Source organism: Vigna radiata, unplaced genomic scaffold (genome assembly GCF_000741045.1).
Source record: "Vigna radiata var. radiata cultivar VC1973A unplaced genomic scaffold, Vradiata_ver6 scaffold_161, whole genome shotgun sequence".
Classification (NCBI taxonomy): Eukaryota; Viridiplantae; Streptophyta; class Magnoliopsida; order Fabales; family Fabaceae; genus Vigna; species Vigna radiata.
In genome coordinates, this window is record NW_014542362.1 from 72,131 (window position 1) to 86,361 (window position 14,231).

The 14,231-nt window shown below is 34.5% G+C and overlaps 2 protein-coding genes across 2 annotated transcripts; both read right to left on the bottom strand.

Moving 5' to 3' along the window:
- Positions 1–1,854: 1,854 nt before the first annotated feature.
- On the bottom strand, positions 1,855–4,025 carry LOC106779792 (nodulin-26). The gene is made up of 5 exons (XM_014667986.2): positions 3,860–4,025; positions 3,458–3,682; positions 2,889–3,086; positions 2,511–2,572; positions 1,855–2,314 (listed from the first exon to the last, which is right to left on the bottom strand). Exons 1-5 carry the CDS (start codon positions 3,968–3,970, stop codon positions 2,104–2,106), a joined length of 807 nt encoding a protein of 268 aa, XP_014523472.1. The 5' UTR covers positions 3,971–4,025; the 3' UTR covers positions 1,855–2,103.
- Positions 4,026–11,804: 7,779 nt separating this feature from the next.
- Positions 11,805–13,811, bottom strand: LOC106779799 (nodulin-26). Its single transcript, XM_014667996.2, has 5 exons — positions 13,637–13,811; positions 13,243–13,467; positions 12,920–13,117; positions 12,232–12,293; positions 11,805–12,148 (listed from the first exon to the last, which is right to left on the bottom strand). Exons 1-5 carry the CDS (start codon positions 13,751–13,753, stop codon positions 11,932–11,934), a joined length of 819 nt encoding a protein of 272 aa, XP_014523482.1. The 5' UTR covers positions 13,754–13,811; the 3' UTR covers positions 11,805–11,931.
- Positions 13,812–14,231: the final 420 nt, after the last annotated feature.

The following is a 14,231-nucleotide window of genomic DNA, read 5'->3' on the forward strand; positions in this document are numbered from 1 at the left end:
AAACAACACAAACCTAAAATCACCCAAAGACAACCCTGTTTTCATTGTCAACCTTCAACCTTCACTCACACAGTGAATGGCCATACGGCCGTTTTCCCTCAACCGATAATCAAGACCCATTTTTTCCACATTCACCATCTCATTCAACCACCATTACACTAAATATACACAGAACAGTACCATCATTTTCAATGCACCCACACAATAAAATCACACCATTATACCATCCGCCATACCATCAACCACTCAACACCCATTTCCATTTTTTTTTCAATCCACAAAGAAACACACGCAAGGACCAAACCATATCCATCTCCATTCTTCTCCATAACCCCTGCATCACAAAACCGTATCAACATCACCTTCCCCTTAATTATTCCCCAACGAAGCAAAAATGAAAAAAATCACACCAAAATAGAGTATCGAATGACCTTGTTCCTCATCTGATCTCGAATTCATTCCACCTTTCCCTTGGACCGCGCCTTCCAAGCAGTAGCAGCAGTAACGTTCCCCAAAATCGCTCCTCTCTCAGTTTCGTCTTGAAGCGGTTGACGCAGGGGAGGTTTTGAAAAGGGGTGTTTACTACGCCACAGCTGGTGGCGACTCCGATGAGCGTGGCGTCCCGGCAACGCCGAAACAGTAGGAGAGGGTGGCGTGATGGCTGAGCTCGAAAGGGTGGCAGGCGGTGTTCGGTTGGAGGCAAATCCAACCCTAGGATGGAGAGAGAGGAGGCGACATCGCCAGCGATGGCTCCGGTGGGGCACGATGACGCTGGCGACGCTAAGGTTGGATGAAGGCGGTGGCCCGGTGGCCGTCGGATGGAGGCGGTGGTGTGCGAGCCCCAACCCCGAGTTGTGCGAGAGAGAGCTGCAAGACCTTGCGTGTCTGCTGTTGGGTTTGAAAGCGCAAAATGAGGGGGAGAGGCTTGACCCCAATGCGTTTCTAGGTCAGGAGAAGGCATTCCAAAGAAATTCACAAATACTATTTCAAAAATCCTAATTCCAAGTGACAATGCCACATAGGACTCCAAGTAAGCTAATAAATGACACTTCAGAATAGAATTGTACATTTGGACAACAAATCGTTATCAATTTAAACGGAGTTAGTGAAAAGGACGAAATTGAACTCCAATTACGTTTTTTAAGACCAAATTGAACACACAAAAAACATGAGGACCATTTCGAATTTTTACAACCAAAATTGGACCAAAAAAAGACATTTAACCTAAATTAAATTAGATCAAAGTTTATAAATTAAAAAATAAAAACATATTTAAGCTATAAAATTTCACTATAATATAGAAAAGAACATTAAAGAAAAAAAAGTAAAGTAAGTGGCCGACCTAGATTCATTTTTAATTTTACTAAATAACTAGTTTAGCATAATATTGGTACGTGTAAAGAAAATGATTGTCTTAATATAAATTTTATTTTTGCCAATTTTATTAAAATTCTATGAATGATTAAAAATTTAAAGTGTGGTTGGTTTTTAGTAATTATTATGTATTTTTAAAAAGAAAAAAAAAAACACATGTAATTAATGTTTAGAAAAAAATTTGCTCTTTTATTGTAACAAGACTGGATTTTTTTTTATTGTGCTAAAAATAAAATATATCAATACTTTTGGTACTAAATTGATTTTTTTATCATTTACTATATTCCAATTTGAAAAATAAAATTCAAATAATGGAATTTTTATGATTTTATTAATATATGTTGTTATGAAATTGGTTTAGAAAATATTTATATATACATATTTTATTATATTTATAAAAAAACAATATACTATTAAAATGAAAAACATATATCATAGCCCAAGCAAGTCATAAAATCTAGCAACAGAGAGTTCATAAAATGAAAAACAAAAGGCAAATTTTTAATTTCTTTATATGAGTTTTACAACAACATAGACGTAAACCCATTAAGATTGATCTAGTAAGTTGATGAATTGTTACATTACATTGACACTGTAAAACGAAGAACAGAGAAAAAGGTATACAAGTATCTCCTCCCTTTACTTGCTTCTGATACATGATCTTGAAGATAATTAAAATTGGTGAGAACTAAATCTGCAAAAGTTACTCCTTTAAACCACACCTCATAATCATCTATGCCCTTTTCCTTTGAGGAAAGAGGCACTTTGAGTGATCTCACGCAGTGGTTTATCTGTGTAACGAATACTGTTATAAACCCATGCACCAACAACAGCTCCAAATGTTGGAGATACTAAATATATCCATATTCCTTTGAATTCATTGTGCACTAATGCAGGGCCTAAGCTTCTTGCTGGGTTCATTGATGCTCCTGTGATTGGTCTGTCACGTATCAAAATCATCAAATCATGTTATCAGTAATTACATAATAACATCATTTTCATTATGATATCACGCTGATGCATGAGATCATACTTTCACCTTTACTTTGCTTCCGAAAGGTATAACATAAAGCATTTTTTTTAATGTGTGTGCATAGTAATATTCAATTAGCTTTGGATAAGATATGCAATAATACCCTGCAAACATCACATTCAACAGCACAGTGGCCCCAACGGCAATCCCAGCCAACTCACCGATCTGCAACATTGGAAAACAAATAAAATGAATAAATAAAGGCCACCATGTCACAGGGTCCAAGAGACAAATATTCAAATCTGGACTCTTGTTTGGTATAAGACGTATCTTGTGATTCAAACTTGTAGCTTCTTCCAAATGATTCAAAACGCAACAAATATATTCAGACAAGTTCATTTTTTTATGGAGCTGATTAGCCAACCGTAATTGACTGCTAACTTGTTAATAAAAATGTTTTTGTTGCTGTTATCGAGAGCTAATTATAATGTATAACCAAACAAGAAGCAAAACAAAAGTTAAGGAGGGAATAAAACTTCACCGCTCTGTTATCAGTGGCAACCCCAGATATGACAAACATAAGGAAAAACGTGATAATGAATTCAACCGCAAAAGCTTGGGCGTGAGTGCCAGATGGAAGTGTTCCTGAAAACTTGTTCTCATTGCCACTGAATATCAGTCTGAGAGTCCCACTTGCAAGTGTGGATCCAACAACCTGTGCTACTACATAAACTGGTACCTACAATGTTCAATCAAACATAACTATAACCATGCCAATCATTTTGAGACGAATTGAGACAAATAACGCGTTTTTGTTTATCAATTATATATAAATATAAACTGGTATAAAATCAAATATGTATTTTAAGGTGAGATGTTATGTTTATACAACACGGTTTTCTCAATAATTCCGTATGTCACATCAACAAATTTTTCTTTTACTTGTAATTGTATCTCTCTTTTAAAAATTAAGTTGCATTGAAATATTGTATAAAATAACCAAATTTCTCTTACTATACAATTTCCAATGATACTATCGTTTGACCTATATTTTCCCACCTACTTGATCTAATCATGAATGAAGAAGAGAAAATAATGTGTTTGGTTCACCTGCTTCCAGGGAAACCTTTTGGTGGAGGCAAAGGCAATGGTGACAGCAGGATTGAAATGGGCACCAGAGATGTGGCCAACAGAGTAAACCAGCACCATCACGACTAGTCCCCAAACAATTGATATCCCAGGAAGTGTTACCACGTTGTCGTTGTTCTTGTTCACAACCACTGCAGCACACCCTGCGAATATCAAGAAATACGTGCCCACCACCTCAGCCACCAACTGTATCCATCAAAGAAACAAACCCCATGTTGGCATTTCCAATCTCAACGCTTTTAGTTCAACATGGTCAATAGATTAAGATTATGTTGATTAAAAGATATGCAGTGTAATCTACCAAAAAACTAATTTTACTCCTCTTTCTGCGGATTCAGGCAACGAAAAGAAATTATGACACACCTTTTGCAAGAAAGAAACATTGAGACAGGAGCCTGAGTCTTCGGTTGTTCTAGAGACATCCTTGTTTACATCTAATACCACCTCGTGGTTTGTTGTTGAATTCTCGTCCATTGCAGAAAGAAATATGAAGAAACGGCAGATAAGTGAAATGATTCGTAAAGTGAATATGAAGATTGGAGAAAGTGGAATGTGATCTCTATTTATTCATCTGATGACGCGGGTTAACAATTTTCTTTAACAATATTTTAACAAAATTTTCAAAAAAATATTAAAAACCAATCAATTACAAACTAAAAAAGTTCCTAAAAAAAGTTGTTAAACTTTTTTTCTTAATACTATTTATTTTAAAGAGTTTATCCAATAAATAATAATAATAACAATTTTTTAACAACTTTTTCATAAGAGAACATTTGTCACCTCTTTGTTGATATGATTGAATTTATTTTCAAATTAGTTAAAATGGACCTATACATTATAAAAAAAGTTATAAAAAAAATTGTTAAAAAAACTTTTTTGGTTTAAACCTTTTTTTGTCCGTTCTGATTTTCAGTTTAGTCCATGCTTTTAAAAATGTCAATCTTTAGTCCATATGATATGAAAAATGTATCAAATCAGTCCTATTGATTAACAAATCACAAGTTTTTCATTAAGTGATTTGTTGTTCATAATACTTTCCGTTCACAAATCACAAAATATTGGATAACTAAGTATGAAAACTTGTGATTTATTGTTTATTAAATGCTGTCATGAGGACTGATTTGATACATTTTTCATATCATAGGGACTAAAGGTTGACATTTTAAAAAATGAAGACTAAAGTGAACATCAAAACTTAACTTAGGAACAAAAAAGGGTTTAAACCAACTTTTTTCTAATAACAATTGTTTTGTTTCCTTTTCTTTGTTTTTGACTTATTTCGTTTCCTTTTCTTTTTGTTCTTTCTTTCTTAATCAAAATAAAAAATTGATGCGAAGTTAAGAATAATAAATGAATTTAACTAAAACGCATCTTCTTAATTAATGTTAAATTAGGTCTACCATTTTCTCACCTAAGAAACCAAATTAGTAAAATTTTACATTAAACAAGTAAGGAAATAAATAATTAAATAAATCACAAATATTTTTAAGCCTGATATTGGAACAATCTTCAATATTGATCGCGGCTATATTATTTTTTAATACGTGGACGCGAAGATTGACGTATACCAAATTATTTACGCACAGTAGATTCAATTATTTGATTAAAAGAATTAAAAATGGGCAAGAAGATTAAACTATTTACGCGGAGTAGATATGTCAAAGATTCACTCAGCTTCTTCTCATTTGCAAATTCAATAATTTTCTTTCTCGCTAGTGACACTGTAAAAAGCAGTAGAAAACCAATTAGAAAAAATTGTTAGTCTCTAAAAGTAATTAATTTGTACTTATAACCTATAGGTAGCGTTAGACAGAAACAATTATTAGGTCTAATCTGTTTAATTATATTAAAACTTAACTTTTATTTTAGATCAATTTTAAATAAGTAAAGATTTCAATATCTTTGCAAATATTTTTTTTAACTTTTTATTATTTAAAGAGAAAATTTTTACTACCGTTTGCCGTGCCAGATTATATAGTAAAAAGGACTAACGTAGATAAAGACTTCACGAGACCAATTTAATTTGAGTGTGTTAAATTAAATTATTCTTTACCGCATTTTGTTTGTCTTGTGTTGAAGACAAAATGTTCTTGGTATATAGAATTTGATTTTTTGAAGTTTATGTGGATGTTTCGGAATTTTCGAGATGATAGATAGAAGTTGTGTTAGCAAAACATATAAAGTTAAAAGCTAAAGGTGTATGAATTTTTTATGACGTCATCATTACAAGTTTCTTCTTTTAAAGGTTGAATTGTTTCCTACAATGATCTTCAGAGAAGAACAGTCTTCAGCAGAATTTATTAGGTTTAGGACATACTTGATTATATAAAACTAAGTCAAGGTTTTTAAGAGAAATTCTTAAAATAATTGATTATGATAAAAAAAAAATCTTTATCACAATTCAAGTAAAGTTTTAAAAATACTATTTTTAATAATAATCAATCAATTTGTCCAAACCTGATTTTTATACATTTTGAATATACAAACTAATAAAATCATAACATATTTCTGTCAATGGATCGAAGATTTGGTTTTGATTTTTCTCTAAATTGTGTTAGGATTCTTCAATTGTTTAGTTTACTAGATAATTATAAAAAGTATTTTGATGTTTAAGTCAATAATTTTACTCAATGATTTAAGTTTTTCAAAGTAAGTTTGACGTCAATCTATATTTTATAAACTTGACAACAGGATTCTAATTAAATCAAATTCATTAATTGTTCATTAATTACTCATTAATGGTCTTTATTATTCTTCTTAATCATCAATTAATAGCTTTTATTACTCTGTTAATTACCTATTAATTATCTTAATTATTGTCTTTACGATCTGTTACCAGGTTGTTGTCTGACCGATCACTTAGTCCATTGACCAGTCGGGCGATTGTATGGTACATAGGAACCTCCAAGCTCAAGCACCATCTTCCCTTAAAAAGGGGCGTAGGGATTATCAAGAATGTGGAAAGGTTGCTCGTATTGGGATGGAGATGATTGTCCTCGCACCGAACGTTGGGGGAAGTTATCAGTTATGACAGTTACTAAGAAGAGGAATCAATATGAGTGAGACACGTGATTTTTTGGGATTCGTGCATTCGATGAAATGAAAGGTTGTGTGTTTTGGAGCATTGGATTAGGGTAGCCTTAACGGGCGACATTTGCTTGCAAAACCTGCTTTTCAGCTATAAATAAAGTGTAGGGTCCTTGTCATTTTCACACTTGCCCTTTTTCTCTTGTCGACAACCGAGCGTTGAAAACTTTCTCTTCTTTCAAAGGTAATAATGTTGCCTGGAAAACTCTTATCGTCTAAGGAGTCTATAATGAGGGTAGGCCAAGGGTATGCTGATGATGTAGTAGAGTCATCATGGTCAGTTTGGTCTTCCATTTTAGGGTCGAACGAACAGGAAGAGGCTTCAGTTGACAACAGAGAGCCCATGGACATAAATAACGAAGCTACTCCAATTGTAGAGGATGTAATTCCGGCCAAAGAGGATTTGAAGGTTGTAATAGAAATAGACACGGCTGGGGAATGGGATGGAGTGTTGGCCTCATCCATGGCCATGCTAGGTTATAATTGAGCCCTCATGAAGTAGGAATTGAAGGATCGAGTATACCTGGTAGCGGGGCCTAACAATGTTGTTTGCTTTAAGTTAGTCGTTTGCAAAAGAAATGAGTGTGCTTGCCATGGGAGGGAGGGTTACATGATTGACTTTTTCTACGTGTACTCTACCCTCTACCGTGACTTAGGCGTTCGGTTGCCCTTTTCGGACTTCGAGATTGGTGTTCTTCGTGAACTGAACGTAGCACCCACTCAGTTGCATTTGAACGGTAGGCATTTATGCAAGCGTTTACGATTGTGTCTGGCCCTCGCTTTCACTCTAACACCCGCCTTCTTTTTGTATTTCTTTCATGCCAATCTGCACTCGAACAATTCTTAGGTATCACTCATTTCGGTGAAGGAACAGAAACATGGATTTGTGGTTGGCGTAGGGTTGAAGGCAATGAGATGCTCTTGAGAGAAAGGAACGAGCATCGCGAGTGCTTCATATGCACGAAATGAAATGGGAAGCGCGACTGTTATGTGGATGAGAAAAGGAAGACGTGGATCTGACGCGTTGAAGTGGTGCTAATGTGCCTATGGAGGAGTGGATTTGAGTGGAGGAGAGAGAAAATGTGAAAGCACAATGGAATTTGAAGAGTGAAATGGAAGAAGTGTGCCCGGAAGGTGGCTAGAGGCGGTTCATTGAGACTTTCTAGCATGAACATTCAGAGAGAATTGTGTCTGGATTTACTCTACATAAATCACAATTCATTATGCTAAAAAATTAATCATACAATAGTGGAGACCGATATTTATAATAACTCGTGCTCCAAGAGAAGTGGACTGCATGTACACTAAAAAGTAAAAGAAATACATGAGGCAGTATGCCATCAAGTTCACCCATGATAAAGTTCACCCAACTACAAATTCACCCATGATAACCTCACCCACGATAAGCTCACCCAAGATAAGTTCACCCAAGATAAGTTCACCCAACGATAAGTTCACCCAAGGATAAGTTCACCCAATGATAAGTTCACCCAATGATAAGTTCACCTAATCATAAATTCACCAAATGATAAGTTCACCGAACAATAAGTTCACCCAACTATAAGTTCACCCAAGATAAGTTCACCCATGAGAAGTTCACCCACGATAAGTTCACCCACAATAAATTCACCCACGATAGGTTCACCCACGATAAGCTTACCCAAGATAAGTTCACCAAAAGATAAGTTCACTCAACGATAAGTTCAACAAATGATAAGTTCACCCAACGATAAGTTTGCTCACGATAAGTTCATCCAAGATAAGCTCACCCATAATAAGTTCACCCACCGATAACTTCACCCACTATAAGTTCACCAACGATAAGTTCACCTACGATTAGTTCACCCAAAGATAAGTTCACCCAATAATAAGTTTACCAAACGATAAGTTCACCAAACGATAAATTGACCAAACGATAAATTCACTAATAAGTTTACCAATCGATAATTTCACCCATTATAAGTTCACTCACGATAAGTTCACCCAAAATAAGTTCACCCAACAAAAAGTTCACTCAAACGATGAGTTCATCAAACGACGAGTTCACCAAACGATAAGTTGAACAAATGATAAGCTCACCCAACGATAACTTCGCCCACGATAAGTTCACTCACGATAAGTTCATCCAAGGATAAGTTCACCCAATGATAAGTTCACCAAATCATAAGTTCACCAAACGATAAATTCACCAAACGATAAGTTCACCGAACAATAAGTTCACCCAACTATAAGTTCACCCAAGATAAGCTCACCCATGAAAAGTTCACCCACGATAAGTTCACCCAACGATAATTTCACCCACGATAATTTCACCCACGATAAGCTCACCCAAGATAAGTTCACCTAATGGTAAGTTCACCAAATCATAAGCTCACCAAACGATAAGTTCACCGAACAATAAGTTCACCCAACGATAAGTTCACCCACGATAAGTTCACCCAAGATAAGTTCACCCACGATAAGTTCATCCACGATAAGTTCACTCACGATAAATTCACACACGATAAGTTTACCCACGATAATTTCACCCACCATAAGTTCACCCACGATAAGTTCAATCAAGATAAGTTCACCCAAGATAAGTTCACCCAACGATAAGTTCACCCAACGATAAGTTCACCCAACAGTAAGTTCACCTAACGATAAGTTCACCAAACAATATGTTCACCCAACGATAAGTTCACCCAACGATAAGTTCACCCAAGATAAATTCACCTACGATAAGTTCAGCCACCATAAGATCACCCACGATAAGTACACCCACGATAAGTTCACCCACGATAAGTTCTCCCACGATTAGTTCACCCAACGATAAGTTCACCAAACGATGAGTTCCCCAAATAATGAGTTCACCAATTGATGAGTTCACCAAAAGATAAGTTCACTCAATGATAAGTTCACCCAACGATAAGTTCGCCCACGATAAGTTCACTCACGATAAGTTCATCCAAGATAAGCTCACCCACGATAAGTTCACCCACTATAAGTTCACCAACGATAAGTTCACCCACGATTAGTTCACCCAAAGACAAGTTCACCCAACAATAAGTTTACCAAACGATAAGTTCACCAAACGATAAATTGACCAAACGATAAATTCACCAATAAGTTCACCAATCGATAATTTCACCCACTATAAGTTCACCCACGATAAGTTCACCCAAGATAAGTTCACCCAACAAAAAGTTCACTCAAACGATGAGTTCACCAAACGATGAGTTCACCAAACGATAAGTTCACCAAACGATAAGTTGAACAAATGATAAGTTCACCCAACGATAACTTCGTCCACGATAAGTTCACTCACGATAAATTCATTCAAGATAAGCTCACCCACGATAATTTCACCCACCGATAAGTTCACCCACTTAAAGTTTACCAACATTAAGTTCACCCATGATTAGTTCACCCAAAGATAAGTTCACCCAACAATAAGTTCACCAAACGATAAGTTTACGAAAAGATATGTTCACCAAACCATTAGTTCATCAAACGATAAGTTCACCAAACGATAAGCTCGGCCTCAACAAATCTTGGCCTTGTTCGGCCTCGACGGTACTAGGCTCTGTTAGGCCTTGATGCTAATAAAACATGGATTAAAAATATACAATGATGTACTTGTTAAAAGATAATTTTTAAAAGAAAATATGATACAAATAATATAATTGATCTTAATTTAGAGAAAGATAATATTATTCCATTTAAAAAAAAATTAATCATTCGCTAGGTCCTTTCTTTGGTTGGGAGTCTCAATAGGTCTCTTACTTTTTCTTTGTCTCAATTGGGTCCTCATTTTTGTAAAATTGTTCCAATTAGAGCCTTGCCGTTAAATTGGGTCAACACCGTTAAAGTGATGTTGACATGACATGTTAATGGTGCAATTTTTAATTGACCTGGGTCAGTTATTTCGTTTTGGTGATTCTGACGTGTATATTAATAATTTTTAATTAAAGAAATTAAAGAAGAATTTAATTAAACTTAGAACTTTCTTCGAATTAACAATTGTCAAAAGAAACCACGAACCACCAATTTATCTTCATCGCAAGCCTCGCACCACCACGAGCTACCAAAATCACCATCACTAGCCATCATAATGATGAAGAAGATTGGAGTGGTAAAAGAAAAAAAAAAACAAAAGAAGAGAAAGTAAAAAAAATAAAATATAATAATAATTAATTACTTATAAATAATTATCGATAAATAATTATCGTTGTCAATAATTACCTACAAATACTTGTTATTAGTTTTTTGTCGCTAGTAATTATGTTTTTTTTATCTATTAATAAAATTTATTGAAAAATATTTTATTGACGAACATTTTATCATCAATCCTACATTAATAATTTTTTCTATTAATAGATTTTTGTGACAACCAACAAATTTTATTAATCGATAATTACGATTTTTTATAGTGTTTATTATTTATGAAATTTGGACACTACAAATTTATTATTTTCTTGTAATCATGATTATTAAATATTAACAATGATAAGTTGTTATTAAATATTAACAATTACTTTTATCAAATAACAATCTTTTTATGGAAAGACTAATATATTCACATAAAAAATTGTAACTATTAATTCTTTATCTCACATGTACATTATTGTGGAGCTAAATTATGTCATTCTTTTATACTAGCACAACTCATACAAGTAAGGTCATTGACAATGAATTTTGTTAAGTAACAGGCATTTTCTGGATTGAGCATTTACCTCTAAATTAAAAAATATATCATTATGATTAATAGTTAATAGATAATTTTTTTCTATTTTAGGAAGATAATAGTTTAAGTTACATGATTCAATTATGACTATAGTCCACTTATTTTCTTACAACAAATACAAATTACAGTTCAACGAACATTGTGTATAGGTTACATTCTCTCTGTGTTTTACTTGAAAATGAACTAACAACTAACGTTCAATTAGAAAAATTTAACAAAATTATCCAAGTATATTTATTATAATTTTTTAGCATTTCCGCTAATTAATGATCTCATGAAATTATTTTTATATTCATAAGGTAAAATTTTAACTTTGTGGCATTCCTCACCGTCCGCAATTAATAGCATTGAAGAGACCTACAATAATGACTCATTTATTCTATATCTTTTTTGGCAAAACTCTGTTCTACTATTAATAACTATGAATTCTTAGATCAAACGCAAGATCTTTTGGGACAAGGAAATGAAACAAAAGAGTGTAGTTTGTTTGAGTGGTTTATGCAAATCTTTTGTACTTATATTGGAATATTACTTCAACAAAGACAAATTACATGAAAAAAGTTATTGATTCATGGCAGAATTAGAGGTGATGAAAAGATTACAACATCTGCATTTGGTTAAACTATTTGGTGCCAGCATTACGTCCGTTGAGAAAAGAGGCACTCTTGGTGATCTCACGCAGTGGCTTATCTGTGTACCTAATGATATTGTAGACCCATGCTCCAGCCACAGCTCCAAGAATTGGTGCCAAAATGAATATCCATATTCCTCTGTATTCTGAGTGCACAAAAGCAGGTCCAAGGCTTCTCACAGGGTTCATTGATGCTCCTGTCACTGGCCTGTCAAATATCAAACACTTTCATCACTTACTATTGCAACAACAACATTTTCCATTTTATTAGGCTTTGGATTCGTTAACTACCCTCCAATCATCACGTTCAGCAGTATTGTAGACCCTATTGCAATCCCAGCCAACTCACCAATCTGCATAATTTTAAATTCAACTCATCATAACCAAAGCATCAAATAAACGGACTTCTTAAGAATATTTCGTGAATGAGCCGACCTAGATGGTATATTTTCTCTCTTGATTCCACTATTTAGAAACTGATCTGATCTTCTTCTTTTATTTTACATTACTTTACTATTAAAAATCATCATGAAATGTCAACCATTAACCTCAGTGTTGCCATGCCTCTCTCCATTTCTTCCTGACATTATAGCGAAAAATGGATTGGGTTGGTCACTTTTTGACTAAAAAACGAACGAGCCAATGAAGTATTAAACTTTCACCACCCAAAACACTAACCCGACTTTTTTTTACTTAAAAAACCACTCATATTGGATTAATATTGTAAAAAGACTGTGATTTAATAATGTCTCTAGAACGACGAATTAATGTTTTGTGCTACAAACTATGTTAACATTATTTAATACTGTTTCCTGTGAGGGAAAGTATCTCAGGTTCAAAACAGTCAGGCTTATGAAAATATCTTGAATCTTGGGCAAAAGTTAATGATCTTGCTTAGTTACTGTGGTTGAAAAGTAATATTGTGTGTAAAAGAAGGTTTTCAAATCTGATTAGAAAGCGTGGGTGAGAGAGATGTTACCGCTCTGTTATCAGTGGCAACCCCTGATATGACAAACATAAGGAGAAATGTGGTTATGAATTCAAACACAAAAGCTTGCAGATCAGTTCCAGTTGGAAGTGTTCCTGAAAACTGGTCATGCTTTCCCATAAACAACAGCTTCAGAGTTCCACTTGCAAGTGTGCCTCCTAGCAGTTGAGCTGCAACATAAGCTGGTACCTGTATAATAACAAGTAAGGAGTTTACTTTCACAGTTTTTTGAAGACAAACAAAGAAGAAAAGTAGTACAATTTCCAAATAAACCACCAAGTTTATAGTCTAGAAAATGGTTGTGGCTGCATCACCTGCGTCAAGGGAAACCTTTTGGTGGAAGCAAAGGCAATGGTGACAGCAGGGTTGAAATGAGCACCAGAGATATGACCAACAGAGTAAACCAGCACTGTCACAACCAGCCCCCAAACAATTGCTATCCCAGGAAGTGTTACCACGTTGGAATTGTTCTTGTTCACCACAATCGAAGCACATCCTGCGAATATCAAGAAATATGTGCCCACCACCTCAGCTATCAACTGCATGTGTCCATCAACAAACAAAAGTTACCAAACCATGATACTGTCATGTCCAAATTCAGTTCTTCTTGTTCAATTTTTCACAATAAAATATAGACTATACATCTTATAAATATTAATAACAGCATTATAATTCTTTGTTGGGTACAAAAGCAAGACTAGGAGCCACCTTCTGCAAGAAAGGAACAGAGACAAAGGAATCGGAGCGTTCCACTGTTTTTGGGGTGTCCTTGGTTACATTGACAACTACCTCGTGTGTTTCAGATCCTCCTGAATAATCAGCCATCGGAGACAGTGAACAAGGGAACTACTTGGGAACAGAATTAGACACTCTCGTGTACTTAATAAACAACTCCAATTTATAGGCAACCAAAATGTTGTTTGCCGCCGAGAGACGGAATAATGTTATATTATCAAACAACCAAAAATTATCATTCCCTTTTAGGTATCTAATTAGACGTGCTTGTAAAAGTGGCTTGATTGAAATTGAAAGGAATTACCCTGAGAATTATCGCTGTAAATGTATTGATAGAGTAAAGTAATCAAATCAGATTCTATTAGCAAACTGATTATAGATTTTTATCGAATAATGGATGAAAATGATTCTTTTTGAAATATGTTAAATTAAATACATTTATTTGTATGTAAGAAGATGTGGCAAGAAGTTACGGCGGTAGCCAACAAGGAATATAGTGTGTGCAGATATTCCAAATGAAAAGGAAAAAAGTATAGAGAAAGAGGACAAAAAGGTACCTACCTTGGAC